The 26,991-nt window shown below is 41.2% G+C and overlaps 3 protein-coding genes across 11 annotated transcripts in view; 1 reads left to right on the forward strand and 2 right to left on the reverse strand.

Annotated features, from left to right (window-relative positions):
* RUSC2 (RUN and SH3 domain containing 2) overlaps positions 1-4,145 on the reverse strand; it is a 72,482-nt gene extending 68,337 nt beyond the window's left edge. The window contains exon 1 of the mRNA XM_077147772.1: positions 4,035-4,145. The gene's annotated coding sequence lies outside the window, so the exon portion shown is untranslated. The remainder of the gene's footprint in view (positions 1-4,034) is intronic.
* SIT1 (signaling threshold regulating transmembrane adaptor 1) overlaps positions 1-26,991 on the forward strand; it is a 256,827-nt gene that overhangs the window by 135,093 nt on the left and 94,743 nt on the right. The gene's annotated exons all lie outside the window — the stretch shown is intronic.
* LOC143673367 (phospholipid-transporting ATPase FetA-like) overlaps positions 2,679-26,991 on the reverse strand; it is a 169,498-nt gene continuing 145,185 nt past the window's right edge. For 6 of the 9 annotated variants that reach the window (XM_077147778.1, XM_077147780.1, XM_077147782.1 and 3 more), the window contains 13 exons: positions 26,126-26,314; positions 25,312-25,427; positions 21,471-21,635; positions 11,993-12,104; positions 10,971-11,076; positions 10,452-10,599; positions 9,715-9,898; positions 8,112-8,335; positions 6,852-6,935; positions 5,272-5,517; positions 4,984-5,122; positions 4,035-4,165; positions 2,681-3,943 (listed from right to left, as the gene is read on the reverse strand). In XM_077147778.1, coding sequence (XP_077003893.1) covers positions 3,746-3,943; positions 4,035-4,165; positions 4,984-5,122; positions 5,272-5,517; positions 6,852-6,935; positions 8,112-8,335; positions 9,715-9,898; positions 10,452-10,599; positions 10,971-11,076; positions 11,993-12,104; positions 21,471-21,635; positions 25,312-25,427; positions 26,126-26,314 — 2,042 coding nt within the window. In that variant the 3' untranslated portion in view covers positions 2,681-3,745. Of the gene's footprint in view, positions 3,944-4,034; positions 4,166-4,983; positions 5,123-5,271; positions 5,518-6,851; positions 6,936-8,111; positions 8,336-9,714; positions 9,899-10,451; positions 10,600-10,970; positions 11,077-11,992; positions 12,105-21,470; positions 21,636-25,311; positions 25,428-26,125; positions 26,315-26,991 lie in introns of those variants that run through there. The other 3 variants (XM_077147777.1, XM_077147776.1, XM_077147784.1) reach the window with 2 other exon arrangements.

The raw sequence follows: 26,991 nt of genomic DNA on the forward strand, positions 1-26,991 counted from the left end.
AACGTATTATCTAAATGTTCTTGTTTGTTTACTTGGTTATTGCCTTTCCTGCTAGAAGGCAAACTCCATGATAGCAGAAACCTTTTAAGTTTTGTTCATCACTGTATTGCTAGCATCTAGAACAGTGCCTAGAACATGGTAGATACTCAGTAAATATCTGTGGTATGTATGGATAAATGGGATGAAAGGGAGAGAAAGTGACCTTTATGCTTTGAAACAAATGGCCTGATGTACTAGCTCAGATAGCACTAATTTCTAGATCTAATAATTGACAATGCTGAACTTTACCCAAGCTCTGTGATTCTGCATCCTGATTGTACAACCCCTTTCCTGAAAGATTTGCATGGTCTTCTCACAACTCACTTTGGAATGTGAGTTCCAGATACTGTCTTGGATCCTTAGTAGAGGCAGACTCAAATTTCCCAGTGTGCATATAAACCACAGGAGAGGATGGTGAATGCTTAGAGAACTGGGGGCTATTATTAGTTCAAATTTTATTTTTACAAATGCCTTAGATGGGAGACCATGAGTGACTACATTTCATAAGAAGAGGCCTTAAAGTATATCTAAACTAGAGTCAGCAGGATGACATTCATTTCCAAAGAACAGGGTCAGAAGCAAGTTTAGGACAAATAAAAGGTGATAGACTTCACTCATTCACTCACTCATTGAAAAACACTAATAATCTCAGTACTCTGCTGGGTGATGGGAATACAGAAATGAGAAAAAGTTCTTGCCCTCAAGGAGATAACCTAGCAGAAAAGACAGAATTAGATCATAATTAGAATGAGGATATGAGTGATAATGCATTCAGATCTTGGGATCTGAAAACGAGTTAAGTACAAGGTACTCTAGTGCAAGGGGGAATACCCCACTTAGAATGACAGGTTGTGGTGCAGTGAAGGCTCTTAGAAGAAGTGATACTAAGCTAAGAGTGAAAGGCAGATAAACATTAGCTAAGCAAAGGAAGGAGGGAAAGAAAGGGCTTTCTAAGAAGGGAGACTAGAATCAACTAGGGCATAGAAGCTTCTGAAGACAACTAGGGCATAGAAGCTTCTGAAGCTTCTGAAGACAATCAACTAGGGCATGGAAGGAATGAGGGTATGTGTAGCAGAGTGGCCAGTGAAGCTGCAGAGGTAGGCAGTACCAAGGTAAGGAAGCCAGGGTGACCCACTAAAGGATTTTAGACTGGCAAATAATATGATCTCATTTGTATTTAAAAAAATAAATTTATTCTCATGAATAATAGATTGGAAAGAAGCAGAATTGGAGGCAGGGAGACCAGAGAGGAGGATGTTGCTGTAATCTAGGTAAGAAACAATGAAAGCAGTGGCACTGGGGATGAAAAGGAAGGGAAAGATTTGAAAATATTTCCAAGATAGTCTAAGAAATTGATAATTTATTGGGTTAGAGCAATGGAAGAGAGGAGTCCAGAAAGACTTCCAGGTTTCTGGTTTGAGCTTTTGAGTGGTGGTGCTCTTCACGGGAACAAGAAATATAGGCAGATAAGCAGATTTGAATATTCTTCCATTTTATTTGTTCATTCATCCACTAGACATTTATTGAGGGCCTATAATATCCTGAGAATAGACAAATAAATCAATAGATTATAGTGCCCCGTGATAATTGTCATTGATAGAGGTAAGCACAGGGGTGCAAATGAACAAATAGGACAGGCACAAAAAGCACACTGAGGGAGGGATCAGGGGAGGCATCCTGGTGGAGACAATGCCTAACTGAGTGCTCTGAGTTTTTTTTTTTTTAAGGTGAACTTCATATAACATAAAAATAATCATTTTTAAAGTGTACAATTCAGTGGCATTTAGTACATTCCCAGTGTTCTACAACTATCACCTCTATTTCGTTCCAAGTAACCTGAGTTTTGAAGGGTGATTAAAAGTTAGCTAGATGAAAAAGGGAATAGGGGAAAGCATTTTAGGATATGTGAACAGCATGTTTGATGACATGAAGACAAGAAATAGCATGACTAGAGTAAATGCAGATGGAAACATGGTGGGAGACAAGGCCAGAGAGGGCCCAATAATAATGTCCAAATTTTAACTTGCTGCAGAAGGTATGGGAAGCCCTTAAAGGATGCTAGGCTGGGACCTGCCCTGATGTGGTCAAATCTGCCTTTCAGAAAGATGACTCTGGACACAGTATCTGGGCTGGTTTAAATAGGGAAGACCAAGGGGATTAGTTGGGACATTTTAGTAGTAATCCAGGTGTGAGATGATGGCAGTGAATAAAGGCAATGGTACTAATAATGAGATGCAAAGATAATAAGGATGCAGAATTTACATGATTTGATGACTGATTGGATATCAGGCTAGAGGAAAAAAATACAGGATAATTCTCATCATTCTGCATTGAATGACTAGGAGGATAGTAGTGGCATCCTGGGATGAAATTTAGGGAAAAATTTATTAGTAGAGTTTGTGTGGGTTGAGTTTGAGTTTACTGAGGTTCAACCATGTGAATGGCCTCAGAGTCAGTTTAGTATATAGATGTGGACTTTGGCAGAGGGATCTAGGCTGGAGCATTGAAAATCTTTTTTTCTGTTGGTAAATGAAATCATGAGTTGGATGAAGTTAGGAAAATGTATAGAGAAAGAGGAGCAAAAAACCCTAGGACTGTGCTCCAGGAACCAATATATAAGATCCACAAAGAAAATAGAGCTATATGGTTAAAAAGAGGTGGGTGGTCACATTGGGTCCAAGATAAGAATTTAGCAGGAGGAGGAAGAAAAGTAGAATGGTGCCGAAAAAGGAGAGAAAGATGGTGGGGTGGGGGGAGGGAAATATTAGTCTGATTTGAAGGGGAAAGATGGTGGTGATCTGTGGGTCAATGATATTGCTTGGACTTTTTACTCACTGGGACCCCAACAGACCATACAGATATCTCCACTCCAAAATAATACATTTATTACTCCGTAACTTCTTAGAAACATTTTCCCAATTACATACAATTTCTCGTCAAAATAATTTTATGGAATGAAGACAAAAGCTCACCAGTTATGGCTTATGTCCCCTCAAGAAAAGATTTTTAAAAATCCCTTGCAGTATCCGCATCTCAGTTCGGAGGCCTGAACAGGTATCAGTTCTTGGAACAAAGGGGTCAGAGAGAGGGGGAGAAGGCAAAACCTAGGAGCTGTCCTATCCAGACAGGAACCATCTCCATATTATCAAAATAACATGGAAACTCTGGAAACTCTCAGCTTCTTAAGACCAACTCTTCACAGATCCTCCTCGTTTTTCTACCCAGGGCCAGCAAAAGACTCACCCTGAACTCCCCAGATAAACCTGAGAAGGATGTCTGGGTGGAAATATGTTAATGTAGAACCCTAGAAAGATTTATGGTTGCTTTGGGTATGGGCGATAGGGTCTGAGGTAAGAGTCTTAGACCCTATCTTCTTTTACCTTCCCCAACCTGCCCTTCTTCACCTCTACTTCCACATTTGCTTATCTGGATTAAAACTGGGAAGGGTTGGTAAAAGGGAGGCTTGAGGTTGCTTTTTCCTTGAAATGCTGCAACTCTGGCAGATATCTGGGGGCTCTTTCCTTATGTTTCATTTTCTTACCTTGGTATAGCCTTCTGGGGAATAAAGAAGCTGCGCCCCTGTAGTGAGAGTGTACGAACAGGTTTATGCTGATTTCCCAGGGATTCTAATCCCTCTTTACTAAACTGCATGAATAAGAGGGAGGAAAAGCAAAGACTGAATCCTTTGGGATTTCCCTAAGGGACTCTAATTTTTAAAGGAATAGCTGTTTTTAAAGACAAATGGTGACCTGGACTTCAAGGTCTTGCCAGAGGTGATGAGGGCCCCAAAGCCCTGCTGGTGGGAGAACGCGTAGGCAGAACGATGATAGCCTGAGTGTTTCAGTTTGGACCGGGCTGGGGGTCTCTGTGGACTTCTCATGCATTCATGAATTCTCTTAAGAACCTACAGCCAGAGCAGGGGGGACAGGGTTTTCACCTACAGGGGCAAAGGCCAAGAAGATAATTGAATCTGGGTAGTTCCCTGTTCCACTCACCTTGTCCACGCTGATGGGCCAGAGTAGTGGTTTGAGAAATTGGTACCCAATCACAGGTAACACACAGAGGACCACGCCGAGGACAACACTCAGCCAGATGTGTGGCTGGTTCAGAGTGTTCCTTGCCACACCTGTAAACAATCAGCCAGGAGGAGAAAGGCTGCAGCCGAGCCTAGGAGAAGCACTAGGGTCAGGGGTGGTGGTTGGCAGCCAGAACCTAGACACCTCTCCCGTCCAAAGAAGGAAGATAATAATTTGGAGATAGTCTAGTCTCCTGAGAAATAATATATATGCAAAAGAATCCCAGTTGGGTCCTTTGTGCAGCCAAAGTCACTATGCATTCAAATGCCTTTGTCTCCATTAAAAGGCAGGGCAGGGGAGTAGGGTTAGATCATGGGGGAAATCTAGAGCATTGGCCTGGACACAAAAATGGGATAAAGGGCTTTGGAAGAGAAAAATGAATTAGCAGCCTGACGAGGTGGGAGCCAGCTATTTCTACATCTCTACTGTCTTTATTTTGTCCTCATCAGAGTGAAGATGGAAGAGAGGGAAATTAATATGGGAGACAATAAGGCAGCATGCTACAGTTTAAAGGTCATTGGATTGGGAGTCAGAAGACCTAGATGTGAGTCATTTAATTTTAAAAATTCTACCTCCAGTCTCTAAAATGATGCTATTCTTCTCCTGCCTACCTCATAGGATGCTTGTAAGGATCAAATTGTATAAGAAATTTGAAAATATCTTATAAACTCTAATAAGGTAAAATAATTCCCCTGGCTAGATTTTGAGTCCATTTAGGGCAGTGGTCATATCTTTATTCTTATCTCTATTCATAGCCATACTCTATTCACAGAGCCTAGCACATAGTAATAGCTACTCAGTAAACATTTATTAAACAAATACACTTGGTTCAAACCCACCCCACTCCCTCCGCTGGGCAGGGACTTACCTAGGAATTGGAAGACGTTAGGGAACATTAGGCACAGGCCATCACTGTACAGCAAGAATAAGATGCAAAAGTAGAAACCCAGGCTACCCCAGATGAAGAAATGGTTTATGATCGTCCAGTAGGTTGTCTCCAAGGCAATCTGAAAAGTACCCTCTTATGTGCAGTACTCTATACCCTGGGACCTAATAGCCCCCTCCCTTCTCCTCTTCCATAATGGACGATTCTTCATTTCTATCCTTCCTCCATCCCTCTCTCCCAAACCAATCCCCTTACCCCCATTTGCCACACCTGTATTGTGACTACCCAGAGCAAGGAGGTCTGCACCATCAGAGAGAAGGACTGGTAGTCAGAGATTTCCTTCCCATCATCACGCACTGAGTCATAAACAGTCCCCATGGGGACAAAGAACAGCACAAGGGAACTATAGATTCCATGCATTAAACACTTCACAAATTCCTTCTTGTTAAAATAGAGGTTGAGCTGGCCTGGTTCATACAGTTCTGGGAAACGTAGGCTCCACGTTTCATTCACATCCTGGAAGCACCAGAGGGAAAGAGAAAGGCTCAGAGTCTCTCCATATTATGCACCATCTCCACCGGAGTAGAAGTTTCTTCCCTCCCTGAGTCCCAGAGTTATCTGCTGCCAGGCTACCTGGCACCCTCCTCGTAGATTACTTGAGCAGTGGAACCAGAGGACAGAGCAGTGATTTCCTGAAATCCTACTCTCTACACAAGGATCTAGGAGATGGGAGGAACCTGGGAGAGGATCAGGATGGTGGGAAGGATTTGGAGGTATTTGGGGTTGGGGAGTTAAGTAAGAAAGGGGACAATTCAGATTAGGGGTAGCCAGAAGGGAATTCTAGAGCTTGGATTGGGGGAGGTAGCTGGGACATGTTTTTCCAGGTTTAGGTGTTCCTTTAGTTGAATTTTTGCATGTGTGTCAAAAACCAGTTGCATGGAGGTGGAAGGCAATTAGTCCCTTGGAGGTATCCATGTTCTGTGACTCTCCCCTCATTCCCATTGCTAATGGTGAACTCTGGTGGGAGTATTTTCTATGTGGATGATACTGGATCATTTTCAGTGCCTAAGTCTAAAACTTTAGATGACAAAGCTTGGGGCTTGGCTGCAGAGGTTATGAATTCCTAGGATTAGACTGTCGAACCTGGATAGGACTGTTGAGTGACACAACCACTCTGTCTTGCTGCTCTGAGGTTGATAGCTACTTTGTATAGAATTTCTTTCAGAGCCTCAACCCTGATGGAGATTGGGAACCCTAATGCCACGATGTCCTTCAACTACTTTATTCCTCTTTGTAGGTTCCTTTTTTCACTGCATTTACCCAGATGGGCATAGAAGAGGAGGGAGTGGTGGGGCACTGGGACCCTCAAACCCCAGGAGAATCTCTGAAAGGGACAAAGGTATCCTTTATGACTCATGGTATCATACCCGTACTCATATGCTTGACCTTCAGGAATTCTCAGCTAGGTATCCCTGCAATTTCTTATCTTATCATCATTATCTCTGTATGGGTCTCTCTTTCCTTGAAATTCCTTGCTTTAGTCACTTCATCCGCAATAATTCTATGTGCTTTCACTACTTTTGTACATGTTCAATTTTCCACACAGCACAATTTCAATATTTTTTCTCTATAAGGATAAAGACTTGGATTTCTAAAACGAATTATTCTCTGTGGAGGAGGATTCTTTACCCCATCATACCATCCAGGTAATGAGCTCCCTGCTCTAGAAATTATTCTGTTTAAACTTGACTTTGCAGAACTCAGCCCTTACTGTTCTCCTCACTCTTGGGACTACGCTTCATGGGTCCAGGGGCTTCAGCAGTGACTTAGAGGCTTGTCCCTGGTCTTACCTGATCAAACAGACTCAAACCCAGGATAGGGAGAGAGGTGTAGACGAGATTGTAGAAGGTGATGAACCAGTAATCATAAACTGTCTGGAAGGACACCAAGGAAATTTCTTAGACCCCACTCTTTTCCCAAGCCCAAGCTCTACCTCCCAGACCCAAGACAGGTCCCTTCCCCAACTCCACCACCACCACCATCACCACCACATTAATTTAGAGCAGGATTTGAATTTCAGAAATCTGGCTAAAAAGGTTGACTTCCAGCCTCTATTTGGTCCTCCTCTATTTACAGTGCTGCCTGGCCCTGGTCCCAGGGTGGGTCAAGGCCAAAATCAAGCTTTCAAGACTGATCTAGACCACCCCTCCCTTGTCCTGCACTACCCTTCCCTGAAAAGAAAGGACTACAAGTCACTGCTAGGGAATGCTGACTGTGCCTCTGCATTCCCAGGCATGTAAGCCTCTGGGCTCTTTTCTCTATCTGTTTGATGGCATACAGGTGGTTTCTGTAGCACTGGACACCTCCTGACATTGGCAAGCGGCATAGACATAGTAACTCTTTCCCAGCTAGGGCTTCGTTGTGAGGCCTAGAAAGGGCCCCTTTCCTTAGTAGCCACAAGAGGTCAGCAGCAACACAGCCATGCACTCATACCGCCTCCCCCACTCCCCCTCCACACACACACAAACTAGACTGGATTCTCAAGGAGCTGTCTACTACTGCTGTGGGGGAGATTTTATTTTCAAATGTGGAATTAATTAATCAGAGTAAGAATTGTATGTGGGGGCAGTGAGAGTGGGGAAGGAGAAGGGAACCTGGGTGTCCAAATATAGTTACAGGTGAACACCATAACCAGCCTGTTTTTCATTATTTACCCAGAGGCTCCTGAAGGCTTAGCCTTTTCCATTAAAGATTACTCTGAATGCCGAGAAAACTCCCAGATGCAGGAAGTTTCTCCCATTACATATGTTTTGAAATTCTAGGTCTCAATGTCAGGGAAAAAGGAAACAAATAAAAAAACAGCTTATGGGAAAGTTTTGAAGGTAGGGGTCATGGCCAAGTCAGAATTAGGCCAAAAAAGTTAGGGTTTGGAAATCTAAGTCAGTATAGAGTTGGGAGGTGGGATCAACCTAGTGCCAGACGCTTTATGGATGGATGGCAGCACATCATACACTGGTCTTTAGAGGGAAAGGAGTTTGAGCTGGCTGAAGTGAGGGGTGACTAGAGAAGACCCAGCTGACCAGCATGGGGATTGCCCTCTCCTCTCCTACCTGTGCAGAGAATCCACTGAAGAAGGCATACCAGAAGTGCACCAGCGTGAAGGCAAAGTTTTTGTAAAAGAAGTAGCTGAGAAACTTGCACATGCGATTATAGGACCAGCGGCCATGGACCAAGAGCAGACGCTCCAGGTAATGGAATTGGGAGAAGCTGAAGTCGCTGCTGAGCATGGCCTGCATCCCCTCCTGGCCACTGATGCCGACCCCAACGTGTGCAGCTGCAATGAAACCCCAAAGGTTTCTCAGCCACAGAACTTACTTCTGTTAGCCTTTCAGCTTGGGAAGTATAGAGGGAAGACTGATAATCATGTCTTTATTTTACAGTTGGAAAATACTGTTAAGCCCAGATCAAAATGGCACTTAATAGAATATTTTCTCCTTAGTGGATTGCCCCTCACTGACAAGTCAGAAAATAGCTCCTTCATCTGCACTTTGTTTTAGACACTGTCACTCAAGAATAACTCACAGGGCCAGGACTAGAAGGTTGTCCTAGATTGTCTTTGCCCCTACTCAACTATAGTTATCTAGGCTCTAACTGTCTGGCTACTGAGATAAAAACTTCTTGTTATCTTTGGAAGCTACTTAAATCAATTAAAGATGTAACATGGAGGTTGGCCTAATATAATATTTAATTACCCAAGTTTATCTGAGGGCCTGAATCCAGCTATTGGGAGGAATATGTGATAAACATAATTAGTGAGCAATACATCTTTTAGGAGATGAAGGTTACTGTCTCTGGGTAAAGCAAGGATTACACTTGGTGGGATATAAGATCAAAGTTCCTAAACATTTTAATTAGACTGTTGAAGTGTAGGCCAAATTCACTGACCTACTTGTATATTCCTATGCATTCCTATTCAATACTGAGGAAGAAATCAAGAACTGTTCTCAGTATTGAAGCCAAGACTGGAGTATCTGCTAGTGTTTCCTATGTGAGGGGAAAGACTGGGTTAGAGGACCTCTAGAGTTTGTCTGTATCTCATAGAACTGTGAGTTACTGGAGTCTAACATTTAGCTTAAATTAAAACCAGGAAATTTCAGCCATGCGCCTCAATTGGTCCAAAGATCAGTATGTCATCTGTTCTCCTCCAGCCAGGGGACCCAGGGTAAGCCCTTGGGAACATTGCCTTAAAGAGGAAAAGATTACTGCATTTTACTTCACAGAGGATTCCCTAGTTGGGCACCCTGTCTTCTGCCTAATGTTGCCCAGGTCCAAGCCTTTAAAAAGGTAAAAGATTACAATTCATGTCTAGGGCTCCTTTCTGTGGGCTTTGATGCTACCTAGAAAGATGGTATGGTAGTTGCACAGCCTGTTCTGTGAATGTATGCGTGTGTTTTTGTGGGAGCCATATGTATCTGTGTGTGATCAAGTGTGAGTAAATGAATCTGTGTGTGCATGCCTGTGGATATGGGCTGATGTATGCACATGTACATAAGTATGAGGGCAGGTGCAGGGGAGCATGAATGTAGCTGCAAAGCAGTATAGATAAATAATGCACTTGATATGTAGGAGTATGAGCCAGCAACACAGTGCCACCCAAATTAGTTTTGCCCATGGAGGAAGGCTGGGGGCTACTGTCCCCCTCCCCTCACATGCCTTTGATCATGCTGACGTCATTGGCCCCATCCCCGATGGCCAGTGTCACCACCTTCTTGTACCTCTTCACCAGCTCTACAACCTGGGCCTTCTGAAGGGGTGTCATCCGGCAGCAGATGACCGCCTTACACATGGATGCTGTTCGTACCAGTTCCAACTCCAGGTTCCCTTCTAGAGCATAGGCCTGCAATACCAGGACAAACCCACTCTTCAGTTTCCCAAAAAGGCTCTCAAGTAGGATCTTCCTAAGACCTTCCTGTCCTTTCTGTTCTCTCCTATCCTTCATAGGTAAGGCATAGCTGCTCCCAAGGCCCTCCAGTGCCTGAAGCCAAGCCCCCAGGCTGGTTCTAGGCATCCTCACATATGTCTCAGCTTCTAAAGGGAAACCAATCAGGGCCCTTCTCTGGCTTCAATCAGTTGACTGTGCTATGCAGATAAGTGACTTCTTGGACGACCTGGTTCTGCTTGTTTCTCCCTTTCCCCTTAGTGACACACCACAAACAGTGGTGAGGAATCTGGATAAGGAAGGAATATGCCCTCAGCTCCTCTTTCTTCATTTTGTCTCCTAGAGAAACTGGGGACAAAGGTGTCTATGGGGCAAGGGCACCTGAAGAGAAGGGGAAATAGGGTGGCACTTGGAATAGGGAAGGGGTCTTGTAATTTCCCTGAAGTGGGCTGAACCTAGGAAGAAAGTTCCTTGCAAGAAGAGAACAGAGTTGTAGTTCTGCATTGCCCACCAGACTGCAGCCATTGATGATCAAGCCATAGTTGCCATTGGGCTCCTCCTCAGGTATTTTGAAGGGCTTTTGAGGTTTTGTGGTAAGGTAAATGTTTACGGGGTCTGTTTCCAGTAGAGATTCGGGTTTCATCTTGTGTCTTGCGAACCTAAAAGCCAAGAGTAGTTGGTTAGAGTCTGACCTGAAGCCCCAGAGCTTAGGAAAGACAACATATCCCAGAGTGATAGTGGACAAGGTGGGTGTAGGGCCTCTGAAAAGCACCAGCCAGGACATCAGGCTTGAGTGCCCCTGGAACCTGCCACTTTTTAAGGTCCCCGACCAGCACATGCCACACTTTTCCAACTTCTTTAGACCTAATGCATCATTACAAAATTATCTAAAATATTTTTAGATTTCTTGTTTTCCCCTCCTTCATTTATTTTCTGTTGCTTCTTTTGGTGTGGAGACCACAACTGGGTGAAAAGATGGGTAGGAAATCTTGGGTCTAGGGATTGGCTGTGAAAGCTCTCCCATCTGTACCTCAGTTCTTGCCAAATAGTTTCATTATCCTTGCCCTCTATGGTGAACACCCCATCCATTTCATCTTCAAGCATGTTACAGGAGTAGGCAATGTTCACAGCAGTCTCTGCAGAGAAAGGGGAACACAGGTCTCATTTTGGCTGGTGTTTATAGGCTGGGACACAGTCTTCCCAGTGTACAGGTAAACAGGCTTTAACAGTGGCCTCAGAGGCAATTTGTCCACAGTTGCCATGGATGCAGCTAAAGTATGTTTTTTATTAGTCAGTGGACTTACTATTCAAACATCCATAGGTGACTGTGCCACCGAATATAGACTTGTGAGTTCTCAATAATTAGGATCCTTCTGGCTTAGCCTTCTCTGCAAAGCCTTTCCCTATTCTTAAAGTAATTTCCATCTGTATCCACTTCTCCAAGCATCAGGATGTATTTCCTTGAACAGCACTGAGCTTATTTCTACGCTAAATTTTATGGGGCACTGAGACAAGTTTAAGTTGTATTCCTTCCTTTACATCAAGTAAGGCATGTTTGGGGAAGCTTTAGGATGCAGTATGTTTTAGGAAGCTTAAACTGATAGTTGTATGTAGGTTGGTGGAAATTAATAAGGGCAAGAGACAGATTAATTCAGAAGTTTTTGCAGAAGTGCAACCAAGAGAGGACAAAGGCTGATCTGGGGCAATGGCATAGTCAAGAGGACTTTCAGAATTGGTGGCATGAGGTGAGAGAATGAATTTTGGGGACAACAGGTAGGGTGTAGTCAAAGACAACTCTAAAGTTTTTAGTTTATTAGTTCCTAGACAAGAGGGAGAGTGTCTGATGGATTCATCTCTGTGCCCCTAATGCCTAATAGAGCAACTAGCATAATATGCTAAGAACTTTGTATGAAATTAAATGTCCTGTAATGAACATTGTCCTGTAATTAAAATGTTCTATAATGATTTGTCAGCCTGAGTTACAAGGTTTTTGTCAAGAAATGGAGGACACAGTGGACAAGGAAGAGGATCAGATTAGGAGCTCCAATTTACCTTGTTTATCTCCAGTTAAAACCCAAACTTTAATTTTTGCTTTGCTCAGGGTGATGATTGTCTCAGGTACTCCATCCTGCAACTTGTCTTCTATGGCTGTGGCCCCTAAGAGCTTCGAACAGACATCTCAGGTGAGTGAGAAAATGGAAGAGAGTCATAGCATTTAAAAAAAAAATTATTTATTAATTAAAAAAAATTAAGAACAAACAAAAACATTAACATATCATTCCATTCTACATATATAATCAGTAATTCTAAGTATCATCACATAGTTGCATATTCATCATTTCTTAGAACATTTGCATCAATTCAGAAAAAGAAATAAAAAGACAACAGAAAAAGAAAGAAAATGATAACAGAAAAAAAAGATTATACATACCATACCCTTTACCCCTCGCTTTCATTTATCACTAGCATTTCAAACTAAATTTATTTTAACATTTGTTCCCCATATTATTTATTTTTATTCCATATGTTCTACTCATCTGTTGACAAGGTAGATAAAAGGAGCATCAGACACAAGGTTTTCACAATCACACAGTCACATTGTGAAAGCTATATCATTATTCAGTCATCATCAAGAAACATGCTACTGGAGCACAGCACTACATTTTCAGGCAGTTCCCTCCAGCCTCTCCACTATATCTTTTTTTTTTTAAATAATGTTTTTTTATTGTGAAATGTAACAAATATACAAAGAAAAGAAAGACAAAGCAATATTTTTCAAAGTCACTTCAATAAGTAGTTACAGAAAAGATTTCAGAGTTTGTCATGGGTTACTATTTCACTATTTCAGATTTCTCCTTCTAACTACCACAAAACACTGATAGCTAGAAGAAATATTAATAGAGTGATTCAGAAGTCATACTTGTTAGTTAGATCCGATCTTCACTGTTATACCTTCTCCTTTGATCCTTCTCCCAATCTATAGGGATCTTTTCTTTTTTTTAAAGATATAGAATGTTAATATAGAGAAAAAAAATAAAAATAATAATAATAGTACAAAAAAAGGGACAAACAAACAAACAGACAGACAAAAAAAAAAAACCTATAGCTCAGATGCAGCTTCATTCAGTGTTTTGACATGATTACTTTACAATTAGGTATTATTGTGCTGTCCATTTTTGAGTTTTTGTATCTAGTCCTGTTGCACAGTCTGTATCCCTTCAGCTCCAATTACCCATTATCTTAAACCCTGTTTCTAACTCCTGCTGGACTCTGTTACCAATGACATATTCCAAGTTTATTCTCGAATGTCGGTTCGCATCAGTGGGACCATACAGTATTTGCCCTTTAGTTTTTGGCTAGACTCACTCAGCATAATGTTCTCTAGGTCCATCCATGTTATTACATGCTTCATAAGTTTATTCTGTCTTAAAGCTGCATAATATTCCATCGTATGTATATACCACAGTTTGTTTAGCCACTCGTCTGTTGATGGACATTTTGGCTGTTTCCAATTTCCATCTCTTTGCAATTGTAAATAACGCTGCTATAAACATTGCTGTGCAAATGTCCGTTTGTGTCTTTGCCCTTAAGTCCTTTGAGTAGATACCCAGCAATGGTATTGCTGGGTTGTATGGCAATTCTATATTCAGCTTTTTGAGGAACCGCCAAACTGCCTTCCACAGTGGTTGCACCATTTGACATTCCCACCAACAGTGGATAAGTGTGCCTCTTTCTCCGCATCCTCTCCAGCACTTGTCATTTTCTGTTTTGTTGATAATGGCCATTCTGGTGGGTGTGAGATGATATCTCATTGTGGTTTTGATTTGCATTTCTCTAATGACCAGGGACATTGAGCATCTCTTCATGTGCCTTTTGGCCATTTGTATTTCCTCTTCTGATAGGTCTCTGTTCAAGTCTTTTTCCCATTTTGTAATTGGGCTGGCTGTCTTTTTGTTGTTGAGTTGGACAATCTCTTTATAAATTCTGGATACTAGACCTTTATCTGATATGTCATTTCCAAATATTGTCTCCCATTGTGTAGGCTGTCTTTCTACTTTCTTGATTAAGTTCTTTGATGCACAGAAGTGTTTAATTTTGAGGAGCTCCCATTTATTTATTTCCTTCTTCAGTGCTCTTGCTTTAGGTTTAAGGTCCATAAAACCACCTCCAATTGTAAGTTTCATAAGATATCTCCCTACATTTTCCTCTAACTGTTTTATGGTCTTAGACTTAATGTTTAGATCTTTATCCATTTTGAGTTAACTTTTGTATAGGGTGTGAGATACGGGTCTTCTTTCATTCTTTTGCATATGGATATCCAGTTCTCTAGGCACCATTTATTGAAGAGACTGTTCTGTCCCAGGTGAGTTGGCTTGACTGCCTTATCAAAGATCAAATGTCCATAGATGAGAGGGTCTATATCTGAGCACTCTATTCGATTCCATTGGTCGATATATCTATCTTTATGCCAATACCATGCTGTTCTGACCAGTGTGGCTTCATAATATGCCTTAAAGTCAGGCAGCGCGAGACCTCCAGTTTCGTTTTTTTTCCTCAAGATGTTTTTAGCAATTCGGGGCACCCTGCCCTTCCAGATAAATTTGCTTATTGGTTTTTCTATATCTGAAAAATAGGTTGTTGGGATTTTGATTGGTATTGCATTGAATCTGTAGATCAATTTAGGTAGGATCGACATCTTAACTATATTTAGTCTTCCAATCCATGAACACGGTATGCCCTTCCATCTATTTAGGTCTTATGTGATTTCTTTTAGCAGTTTTTTGTAGTTTTCTTTATATAGGTTTTTTGTCTCTTTAGTTAAATTTATTCCTAGGTATTTTATTCTTTTAGTTGCAATTGTAAATGGGATTCGTTTCTTGATTTCCCCCTCAGCTTGTTCATTACTAGTGTATAGAAATGCTACAGATTTTTGAATGTTGATCTTGTAACCTGCTACATTGCTGTACTCATTTATTAGGTCTAGTAGTTTTGTTGTGAATTTTTCCGGGTTTTCGACGTATAGTATCATATCATCTGCAAACAGTGATAGTTTTACTTCTTCCTTTCCAATTTTGATGCCTTGTATTTCTTTTTCTTGTCTAATTGCTCTGGCTAGAACCTCCAGCATAATGTTGAACAATAGTGGTGATAGTGGACATCCTTGTCTTGTTCCTGATCTTAGGGGGAAAGTTTTCAATTTTTCCCCATTGAGGATGATATTAGCTGTGGTTTTTTCATATATTCCCTCTATCATTTTAAGGAAGTTCCCTTGTATTCCTATCTTTTGAAGTGTTTTCAACAGGAAAGGATGTTGAATCTTGTCAAATGCCTTCTCTGCAGCAATTGAGATGATCATGTGATTTTTCTGCTTTGATTTGTTGATATGGTGTATTACATTAATTGATTTTCTTATGTTGAACCATGCTTGCATACCTGGGATGAATCCTACTTGGTCATGATGTATAATTCTTTTAATGTGTTGTTGGATACGATTTGCTAGAATTTTATTGAGGATTTTTGCATCTATATTCATTAGAGAGATTGGTCTGTAGTTTTCTTTTTTTGTAATATCTTTGCCTGGTTTTGGTATGAGGGTGATGTTGGCTTCATAGAATGAATTAGGTAGTGTTCCCTCCACTTCAATTTTTTTGAAGAGTTTGAGGAGAGTTGGTACTAATTCTTTCTGGAATGTTTGATAGAATTCACTTGTGAAGCCGTCTGGTCCTGGACTTTTCGTTTTAGGAAGCTTTTGAATGACTAATTCAATTTCTTTACTTGTGATTGGTTTGTTGAGGTCATCTATTTCTTCTTGAGTCAAAGTTGGTTGTTCATGTCTTTCCAGGAACCCGTCCATTTCCTCTAAATTGTTGTATTTATTAGCGTAAAGTTGTTCATAGTATCCTGTTATTACCTCCTTTATTTCTGTGAGGTCAGTAGTTATGTCTTCTCTTCCATTTCTGATCTTATTTTATTTGCATCCTCTCTCTTCTTCTTTTTGTCAATCTTGCTAAGGGCCCATCAATCTTATTGATTTTCTCATAGAACCAACTTCTGTTCTTATTGATTTTCTCTATTGTTTTCATGTTTTCAATTTCATTTATTTCTGCTCTAATCTTTGTTATTTCTTTCCTTTTGCTTGCTTTGGAGTTAATTTGTTGTTCTTTCTCCAGTTCTTCCAAGTGGACAGTTAATTCCTGCATTTTTGCCTTTTCTTCTTTTCTGATATAGGCATTTAAGGCAATAAATTTCCCTCTTAGCACTGCCTTTGCTGCATCCCATAGGTTATATATGTTGTGTTTTCGTTTTCATTTGCCTCGAGATATTTACTAATTTCTCTTGCAATTTTTTCTTTGACCCACTCGTTGTTTAAGAGTGTGTTGTTGAGCCTCCACGTATTTGTGAATTTTCTGGCACTCCGCCTATTATTGATTTCCAACTTCATTCCTTTATGATCCGAGAAAGTGTTGTGTATGATTTCAGTCTTTTTAAATTTGTTAAGACTTGATTTGTGACCTAGCATATGGTCTATCTTTGAGAATGATCCATGAGCACTTGAGAAAAAGGTGTATCCTGCTGTTGTGGGATGTAATGTCGTATAAATGTCTGTTAAGTCTAGCTCATTTATAGTAATATTCAGATTCTCTATTTCTTTATTGATCCTCTGTCTAGATGTTCTGTCCATTGATGAGAGTGGTGAATTGAAGTCTCCAACTATTATGGTATATGTGTCTATTTCCCTTTTCAGTGTTTGCAGTGTATTCCTCAGGTATTTTGGGGCATTCTGGTTCGGTGCGTAAATATTTATGATTGTGATGTCTTCTTGTTTAATTGTTCCTTTTATTAGTAGATAGTGTCCTTCTTTGTCTCTTTTAACTGTTTTACATTTGAAGTCTAATTTGTTGGATATTAGTATAGCCACTCCTGCTCTTTTCTGGTTGTTATTTGCATGAAATATCTTTTCCCAACCTTTCACTTTCAACCTATGTTTATCTTTGGGTCTAAGATGTGTTTCCTGTAGACAGCATATACAAGGATCCTGTTTTTTAATCCATTCTGCCAGTCTATGTCTTTTGATTGGGGAATTCAGTCCATTAACATTTACTGTTATTACTGTTTGGATAATATTTTCCTCTACCATTTTGCCTTTTGTATTATATATATTATATCTGACTTTCCTTCTTTGTACACTCTTCTCCATACCTCTCTCTTCTGTCTTTTTGTATCTGACTCTAGTGCTCCCTTTAGTATTTCTTGCAGAGCTGGTCTCTTGGTCACAAATTCTCTCAGTGACTTTTTGTCTGAGAATGTTTTAATTTCTCCCTCATTTTTGAAGGACAATTTTGCTGGATATAGGAGTCTTGGTTGGCAGTTTTTCTCTTTTAGTAACTTAAATATATCATCCCACTGTCTTCTAGCTTCCATGGTTTCTGCTGAGAAATCTACACATAGTCTTATTGGGTTTCCCTTGTATGTGATGGATTGTTTTTCTCTTGCTGCTTTCAAGATCCTCTCTTTCTCCCTGACCTCTGACATTCTAACTAGTAAGTGTCTTGGAGAATGCCTATTTGGGTCTGTTCTCTTTGGGGTGCGCTGCACTTCTTGGATCTGTAATTTTAGGTCTTTCATAAGAGTTGGGAAATTTTCAGTGATAATTTCTTCCATTAGTTTTTCTCCTCCTTTTCCCTTCTCTTCTCCTTCTGGGACACCCACAACACGTATATTTGTGCGGTTCATATTGTCCTTGAGTTCCCTGATACCCTGTTCAAATTTTTCCATTCTTTTCCCGATAGTTTCTATTTCTTTTTGGAATTCAGATGTTCCATCCTCCAAATCACTAATTCTATCTTCTGTCTCTTTAAATCTATCATTGTAGGTATCCATTGTTTTTTCCATCTTTTCTACTTTATCCTTCACTTCCATAAGTTCTGTGATTTGATTTTTCAGTTTTTCTATTTCTTCTTTTTGTTCAGCCCATGTCTTCTTCATGTCCTCCCTCAATTTATCGATTTCATTTTTGTAGAGGTTTTCCATTTCTGTTCGTATATTCAGCATTAGTTGTCTCAGCTCCTGTATCTCATTTGAACTATTGGTTTGTTCTTTTGACTGGGCCATATTTTCAATTTTCTGAGCGTGATCCGTTATCTTCTGCTGGTGTCTGGGCATTTAGTCAGATTTCCCTGGGTGTTGGACCCAACAGGTTGAAAGATTTTTCTGTGAAATCTCTGGGTTCTGTTTTTCTTTTCCTGCCCAGTAGGTGGCGCTCGTGGCACACGTTTGTCTGCGGGTCCCACCAGTAAAAGTTGCTGTGGGTCCTCTAACTTTGGAAAACTCTCGCCGTGGGGGAGGTTCGCCAGCCGAAGCGGCTTGGAAGAGTGCCAGCTGGCCCGGGAATCCGAACGTGGGGAGGGTCGCCGGTCGCCGCAGCCCGGGAGAGCGCCCGTCCGAATCTGCTAGTCGGCCCGGGGTGCCAAGCGTGGTGGGAGGGCCCCAGCCGCCTAGGCCCGGGAGAGTGCACCGTTCCCAGCCGGACAGGGAAGTCACGTGTTTGGAAGGGACCCCGGTCACCGTTCTCCGCGGCCTGGGGATCTCCGATCCAATTCTCCCAGTTTGTCCGGAGGGCCACGTGTAGGGGGGCGCCAGCCACCGCGGCTTGAGGGGATCGCCTGTCCAATTGTCCCAGCTGGCCCGGGAAGGAGGAAGGGAGGGACTCCGGCCGCTTGCCGCCCTGGCCCGGGGAAGCCCGCGCCCCTCGGTGATCTCACCGAAGCGGATTCTCTCAGCCAGTCAGCTGTTCCAGGATGGGGTACCCTGTCTTTTTGATCTCTGTCGTGGCTCCGGGAGCTGTTCTGTATCGTTTCTACTCCCCTAGTAGCTGTTCTGGAGGAGGAACTAAGATCCGGACGTCTTACTAAGCCGCCATCTTCTCCGGAAGTCTCCGCAGCCACTTTTAAACCACGCTGCTGCCCTTGCCGGCGCCGGCGCTCCAACTTCGGGCCTCGGCACGTGGGGACCAACAGACAGAGCGGAAGTTATCCTGGAGTTGTGCGGGCGGCTGCAGGCGGCTCTGACACAGGTGCGAGCGCCTCTGGAAGCGAGCGGCGGCCGAGCAGAAGCAGCTAGCCCCGTGCGGCCACCGACTCCGGGCGCCCGCCCTGGGTGCAGTAAGCTCTCCACTATATCTTGAATAACAAGGTGATATCTACTTAATGCGTAAGAATAACCTCCAGGATAACCTCTCGACTCTGTTTGGAATCTCAGCCATTGACACTTTGTCTCATTTCAGAGAGTCACAGCATTTAGTGCAACCCAGCAATTGAAATGACATGTCAGCTGGCTCTGTCCTGGCATCGGGACCATATTCTGCCTCTTAACCCACACAGTTTTTCAACCATACATTGAAATAGGAACCAAAGAGGGGAAGGGACGTTCCCAAGTTAGACATGAAGCTATGTGCCACTTCTAAACCCTAAGTCTCTGTTTCTCAGCACATCTCCACTTGCTTCCTGGCTTTGGTCTCCAAAAGCGGTATGTCCCAGACAAGAGGGATTACCATATTCCATTACAGTTTTCCCTTCAACCCTAAAAGTGCACAGGTTTACTTCATTCATTTATACACACGGGGGTGCCTTTTCCAACCCTAAGTTAAAAGCTTCTAGGTCCAACACCATGCCTTTTCTCTACAGTACTCCAACCACAGGGGTGGACACTAGCACTGACAGACTGAGGATAAATTAGTGACTGATTTTTATTAGACCTCTAGAAGGACAGTCTAGAAATATTAACTAGAGGGCTGACTATGGGAGAGATTTGTGACCTTTGGGGTCTCTGAAATTTCCCATTTGGTATCAGTAATTTCTCTTTTATAGCAGAGCTAGCCTGAGTCAGTCTGGTAAAAAATTTTGGAGTCATCATTAACTTCTTTTTCTCTTAGACTCTATAATCCAATCCAACAGCAAATTCTTCCAGCTCTACCTTTCAAAACAGTACAAGGCGGGCCATGGTGGCTTAGCAGGCAGAGTTCTTGTCTGCCATGCCAGAGACTCAGGTTTGATTCCTGGTGCCTGCCCATGTAAAAAACAACAATAACAGAAAAAAACCAGAATATGACCATGCTTCATGACTTCTACTGTTCCTACCTGATCTAAGCCATTACCATCTCTAACCTGTATGTTTGCAGCTAACCTTATAATTGGCCTCCCTGGGTCTACCCTTGCTTCCCTACAGTATTTAATCTCAACACAGCAGCCAGGGTGATAATTTTAAAGTCTATCACAATACATCGTTCTCTAGCTGAACTCTTCAATGACTTCCCATCTCATTATAAATCCTTATAGTAGTCTATGAGGCCCCCCTACTACTTCTCTGTCTCATTTCCTATTATTCTCTCCTGCGCATACACAGTGTTCCAGTTGGCTGCCTTGCTGTTCAACTAACAAATTAGGTTTGGTCTGAGGGCCTGAGGAATTGCCATTCCTTCTGTGTGGAAAGCTAATCAACCCCCTTACCACCCAGATATCTGCTTGGCTTGCCACCTCCTCTGGTTTCTTCTCAAATGTTTCTTTCTCAAAAAAAAAAAAAAAAAAAAAAAAGAGAGAGAAGGAGGAGTAAAATAGAGAAGATAGGATTTAACAAATGAGTATGACTGCTGAATCATTATATTGCTATTTCTTTTGGTCTCCAATGTCATGGAGCAGCTAGAAGATAAAAAAAAATCATGGAACTGTAACCCATACCAAACTTTAAAATCTGTTCTATATGTACTTGTTAAAATGTACTTGGAAATTTATTGCTTTTTTGTATATATGTTATATTTCACAATAAAAAAAAGTTTCTTTCTCAGAAAGGACTAATCACCCTATTTAAAATAGCAAATATACCTTTGCCCTCTCCAAAACACACATGTACCCATTAACACTCTCCAATTCTCTTCCTGGCTTGATTTGATTTTTCACCATAGTCCTTTCATTATCTGACCTACTATAGAGGTTATTTGTTTGTTTATTGTCTGCCTACCCCCCACTAGAATATAAGATCCATAAGGGCAGGGATTTTTGTCTGTTTTGTCCACTGTTACATGCCCAGTGCTTAGAACACTGCCCAAGACATAGGCTTAGAACAGTGCTCAGTACTTAAATATGTTGAATATGTAAGTGATTATTTTTGTCTTTATTACTCTATTAATTGGTTCTGGATTATCTAATCTGTGCATTATTCAGATCCTGATTTCTCTCAGATTATGTAGCTTCTGGTGAGCAGCTCTGGAACAAGAAACACTGCCAAAAAGATAAAAATTATAACCAATGCATTATTATTATTTTTTTATTATTTATGGATTTTGAAGATCCAGGATATCCTGAATCATCTTGGATTCCAGCATCTAGCCTCCCTAGAACAAACTTTGGTGATGCTTTCCTGTCTGCCTCTTCTTCCTCTCAGAGAGAGCCCACACCTCTCTGTTGGAAGCCACTTCAGAGCCCTTGCTGAGTCTGCTAGCTGCTGCCCAGTCTATCCCTGGCTTCTTCCCACTAACCTTCAAGTCTTTTTCAACCTCTTGATAGACATTTGATAGTTTATCTTCCCGATCCTCCAAAGACAGGTAAGCATCAGAGTGCCTCTTGCTCCAGGACCGGAAGAATGTATCATCCAACTCTCGGTAGGCCACCATGAGGGTGCGAAGGCCTTCACTGGCAAAATCCTGGAAGACATACTTGTGCACTGAGTGGCTAAGTTAGGGGAATGGCAGATGACCTCAGAGACCCTATATGTCTACAAAATAAGGCTTAAAGGCTAGTACCATTGGGCTAACACCTAGCCTAAGCAGAAGGCAACTGCTGAGTTTTCTCAGTAAAATGTCCCAAGGATAAGACCAACAGAGCTTGGAGGGGTAAAGCGGGAGAGTACTTCTGAGAAACGGACATTTCTAACTTCTAGTTGTGGCTAGGTAATTTGCTGGGTGAGAAAAATCAAGTCTTCTAAGTTTGTCTCCTGTGAAATTGATTAATGATTTACCCTCTACAGAGAAGATATTAAGTATGAAGGGAATAATAAGGTAAAAAAGGAGTTATATGAAAATAATCAAAGGTGTTATTTTTTTACAAGCATACATTCATTTTAATTTTCCTCTCCTCCTTCCTTCAAGTATTCAATGGGCACCTTACACAGCACAAATTTCTGTGTCTGTCTATAGCTGGTTGTCTCAGTTGATTTGAGCCAAAGAAGCCATGGCTCAAATGCTCTCTAGATGAGTTGTCAGCTTTTTGCTCTGTGACCACTGATATACCCTAATCAACCACAGCTAGCCATCTTGCAGAAGTATACCCTTGGTCATAAAGGAGGACTGGGTTAGTGTGGATGATTTATGCAGAACTTGTACCCGACTGATTGTGGGTTAGAAACACATGTTGTGTGTTGAGAACTGCACATGAACACACTGTACGTCATCATTATTTTAGTGAGCTACAAAATAATTTACTTTGGCATTATGATAGCAAAAATAAACAGAATTTATCATCTTGATATTTTGCCCTTAGTTCCTTGTATAACTCCTGAGAGTTTGATGTCAGGTAAAAGCAACATAAGGTAATGTACGTGGGGACTGCCATCTCTTAAACCCCTGTACTGTTTGTTGGCAGCCTAAGCTATGAAAAAGACGCCCAAGAGAAGATCTCTGAAGATTTCTTAAGAGAGACCTGACAGAGGGAGAAACTGGGTTTGCATAGCATACTGATAAGGCAACTTTAACGATACAGAGTTTGCTCATTAACTCAAGAAATAATTTAACAATATGTGTTAACATAATTTCTTATGCCTTACTTGTGTGTTTTCTTTCTTTCTTTTTTTAAGAACAGGGTGGCCAAACTAGAGCCTATAGGCCAAATTCTGCCTGCCGCCTGTTTTTGTGTGGGCTGTTTGTTCACAGATCCCCGTTGTGGAGGACCTGGGGCTATGCTTCTGCATGAGTGAGTTTTTGGAGCTTGATTCTTAAAGGTTTGTCATCAATGGTTAATAGATTTTAATGTAGTCAGGTCCTAAGTCATTGGTTAAGGTTGGTAGCAAAAAACTGGCTCAAAGTTCTGAAGGTTTCTGTCTGAAACTTCACTGAAGCCAGTCTGTGGAAATGCTTTCTGAAAAGGTACCCTAATTCATGTGTTCTGAATGGTTAAAAGATAGGAGAAGTTTAAAAAAAACTTTAAAAGGTACTGTGGCCTCGGGGTATCTTTTACCCAGCTGTTCTGTGTGGGATGTTTCTCTGACTTTTCTTTTTTCCAAGGATTCTCTGACTTTTCTTTTTTTTTTTAAAAATTGAGATATAATTCACATACCATAAAATTCACCCTTTTAAAATATACCCTTCAGTATTTTTTTTTAGTATATCCACAAAGTTGTGCAACCATTGCTACTTTCTAATTCCAGAACATTTTTTATCACCCCAAAAAGAAACCCCATACCCACTACCAGTCATACCCCATTGTCTCTTCCCAGCCCCTGGCAACCACTAACCTACTTTCTGTTTCTATGGATTTGCCTGTTCTGGATATTTCATATAAATGAAATCATATGTATATGGCCTTTTGTGATGGTTTCCTTCACTGTGCTGGTTTGAAATGATGTATATGTACCCTAGAAAAGCCATGTTTTAATCCTAATCCCATTTTGTAAAGGCAGCCATTTCTTCTAATCCCTATTCAATACTGTATGTTTGAAACTGTAATTAGATCATCTCCCTGGAAATGTGATTTAATCAAGAGCGGTCATTAAACTGGATTAGGTGGATGTGTGTCTCCACCCATTCGGGTGGGTCTTGATTAGTTTACTGGAATCCTATAAAAGAGGAAACATTTTGGAGAAAGTGAGAGATTCAAAGAGAGCAGAGCAAAACGACGTAGTCACGAGAAGCAGAGTCTACCAACCAGCAATCTTTGGAGATGAAGAAGGAAAATGCCTCCTGGGGAGCTTCATGATGAGAGAGATGAGAGAGAAACTCTGAACTTCATTGACCTTCTTGAACCAAGGTATCTCTCCTTGGATGCCTTAGATTGGACATTTCTATAGACTTGCTTTAATTGGGACATTTTCTTGGCCTTAGAACTGTAAACTAGCAACTTATTAAATCCCCCCCCCCTTTAAATTAAATTCCCCTTTTAAAAAACCATTCCATTCCAGATATATTGCATTCCGGCAGCTAGCAAACTAAAACATTCACTTAGTATAATGTTTTCAAGTTTCATCCATGTTGTAGCATATATTAGTCTTTTATATCTATAAAAATATAAATATATTTATATATATTTGGTTTGTTTCCACTTTTTGGCTATCATGAACAATGCTGCTATGACCATTTGTGTAAAAGTTTTTAGTGCATATGTTTTCAACACTTTTGGGTATATACCTTGAAAAGGAATTGCTGGGTCATGTGGTAACTCTATGTTTAACTTTCTGAGGTACTACTGCCGAGTGCTTTCCAAAGTGGCTACACCATTTTAGATTTCTATGTGTTCCAATTTCTCTTCATCCTTGTCATCCTTTATTGTCTGAACATGTTTTTGATTTTAGTTATCCTAGTGGGTATGATGTGGTAGCTGATTGTGGTTTGAATTTGCATTACCCTATTGACTAATTATGTTGACTTCTTTTCATGTGCTTATTGGCCATTTGTCCTCTGTCTTCTACTTGTTAATGTTGAATCAAGTCAAAATGGTCTAGAAATTTTTCATGTTCTCCAATCTATTTTATGAAATAGTTTCCTGATCTCCCCAATAACAAACCATTCCCTTCCCCTTTGCTGTTCCCCCCAATGCTTTGTATATCCAGGTTCAGGGCTAGAAAACCCAGAGAATATTGATCTGGTTTCCTTTTCTAGTGTCAGAAAGCTAGAGCCACTCTCTGATACATCTCAAATCCCAGAGGGTGGAAGTAGGGTAGACTGGGGATAGGGAAGGTAACTTTGTGGACTCTAACTCTTAAGACTACAGAGAGAGGTATCAAGTACCAAGCTTGGTGTTTTCTTCTTCAAACCCTAAAAGCAGTCTGTTCTCAACCTGACTGGTTGGATAGGGCTTTTTAGAATAGCAGGCTCCAATCTAAAGCAAACTCCATGTTTGGTCATGACTCCAGAGGGAACTATCTGATTGTAATAAGTGCTCCACAGACATAATCTTTGCCATGCTTCTAGGGTCCTGTTTCATCCAACTCTGTGATACAGAAGTTGGTGATGTGGTAAGTGAGGATCCCATAGAATGAGGGAGTTTTCATTTTTCCATCAATTAAAGAAACACCGACACCAATATACATACATACAGAAACATACTGACACAGAAACACAAATGTGGACACACACCACAGCTTCCCTCCCCTGCAACCTAAACACTCACATCTAAATGTTCCATGGTCACATCTCTCAGGGATCTACAGGATGGATGAAGCAGCTGACAGATGATGGTGTCTGCACCCTTACAGAGCAACATTACCCTATCTTCAGGTGTCCGCACTGAAGATAAGCAAATAAAACAAATTAACCATATAGGCCTATTGTTACCAAATTTGTCTAGGCCACTGAGGAATGGCAGGAGGCTGTTCCCCATGCCATCTGTTTTTGCTACCTTTAGGGGTTAATCACTCAATGAGTGGCCACACAGGATAAGTGATATGGTGAGGGCTGGTGAGAAGAGGGAGGAATGTATGGAACCAGCTCTTCCATGGTTCAGTATTATTTGTGGAAAACTCTGATACAGAATCAAATTTAGCTTCTCAATTCCAAGGTCTATACTAAGGCTTCCACCTAATTAAGGACCAAGAATAAAGAATTACCTTCTTCCATTTCATTCTGAGAACAAACTAATTGAGAGCAAGGCAGTAAGAATTTCCTTTATACTACCTATTCTCAATCCCTCTCTCATTCTGTGTTCAGGTTTAATAGATATTCCCTGTCCTTATCTTGGCTTTGATAGTGCTGACAAACCCTAAAGAAGGGTCCTAGTGTGTGATGTAAGTCCTATATGTGTATAAGAGAAAATAAAAGCATATGTGAAAGAGGAATTGGGAATGTCTATGCATTTGTACTTGAGGCACTGTGGGAAGGCATGTGGGTGGAGAAAGCACACAAGTATAGATAAAAGAGAAAGTCAAAATGTGAATGTGTATGAAGGAGAAAAAAAAGGGAGAGAGCCAACTAGGAGGGGCACCCACCAATAACAGACATCCGCTTGCGCACATTGTTGAAGTCCAAAATGGCCAGCAGTTGGTAGACTTTGGTTTCCCCCATCTCAACCATGATGATTGTCTCAGATGTACGGGAACGGAACACAAAGCCAAAGTTCCTGGCGGCAGTGACCAGGGCACCTTCATCAGGAGACTGAGCCTGGTACACCAGCTCACCTGACAGGAGAGAAGAAGGCAGCCAGAGTCCAAAGAGATGAGCAGCTGAAGTCCACTCAGAAGTGAACTGTCTTCCAAGTGGCTTACATAAAGATAGAGCCCAGGAGGGGACATCTTTCTTCAAAACTTCCTCATAAGACTGACTCTAAAAGGCCAGCTTGTATAGAATATCTCAGTCTTTTTTTTTTCCAATACTTTAAACTCATTTCACAGACCTGAGTTAGTATTACAGAAGTACAAGATATATTCCAACAAACAAAATATAGCAGTTACTTTTAAACTTTGGAGAGTTAATTTAAGATGGTTTAGAGAGCTTGTTAAAAATGCAGTTCCTGGACCTCACCCAAATTTACTGCTACCAACATCACCAATTTGTGAGGGGGTCCCAGAACACTGAATTTTTAAACAAGTCTCCTGGGTGATTTTCATGTAGGTGGTCTTGTGTAAGGTGGTCTGCATAAGACTGGCCACATTTTGATAAATACTGCTACAGGATAATAGATAATGGTCTAGTAAACAATGAAAAAATAAATATGAATGAATGTTGTCACCTTTGGAGCTCTCACCCTGAAAAGCTAAATGACTTACTATATTGAATTAGCCTTTCAATCTGATATTACTCAGATATTTCTGGAATTCCTCTTTCGTAATATCATCACCACCTGAAGAACAATTTG

The sequence above is a fragment of the Tamandua tetradactyla genome, chromosome 2 (assembly GCF_023851605.1).
Source record: "Tamandua tetradactyla isolate mTamTet1 chromosome 2, mTamTet1.pri, whole genome shotgun sequence".
NCBI classification, from domain to species: domain Eukaryota; kingdom Metazoa; phylum Chordata; class Mammalia; order Pilosa; family Myrmecophagidae; genus Tamandua; species Tamandua tetradactyla.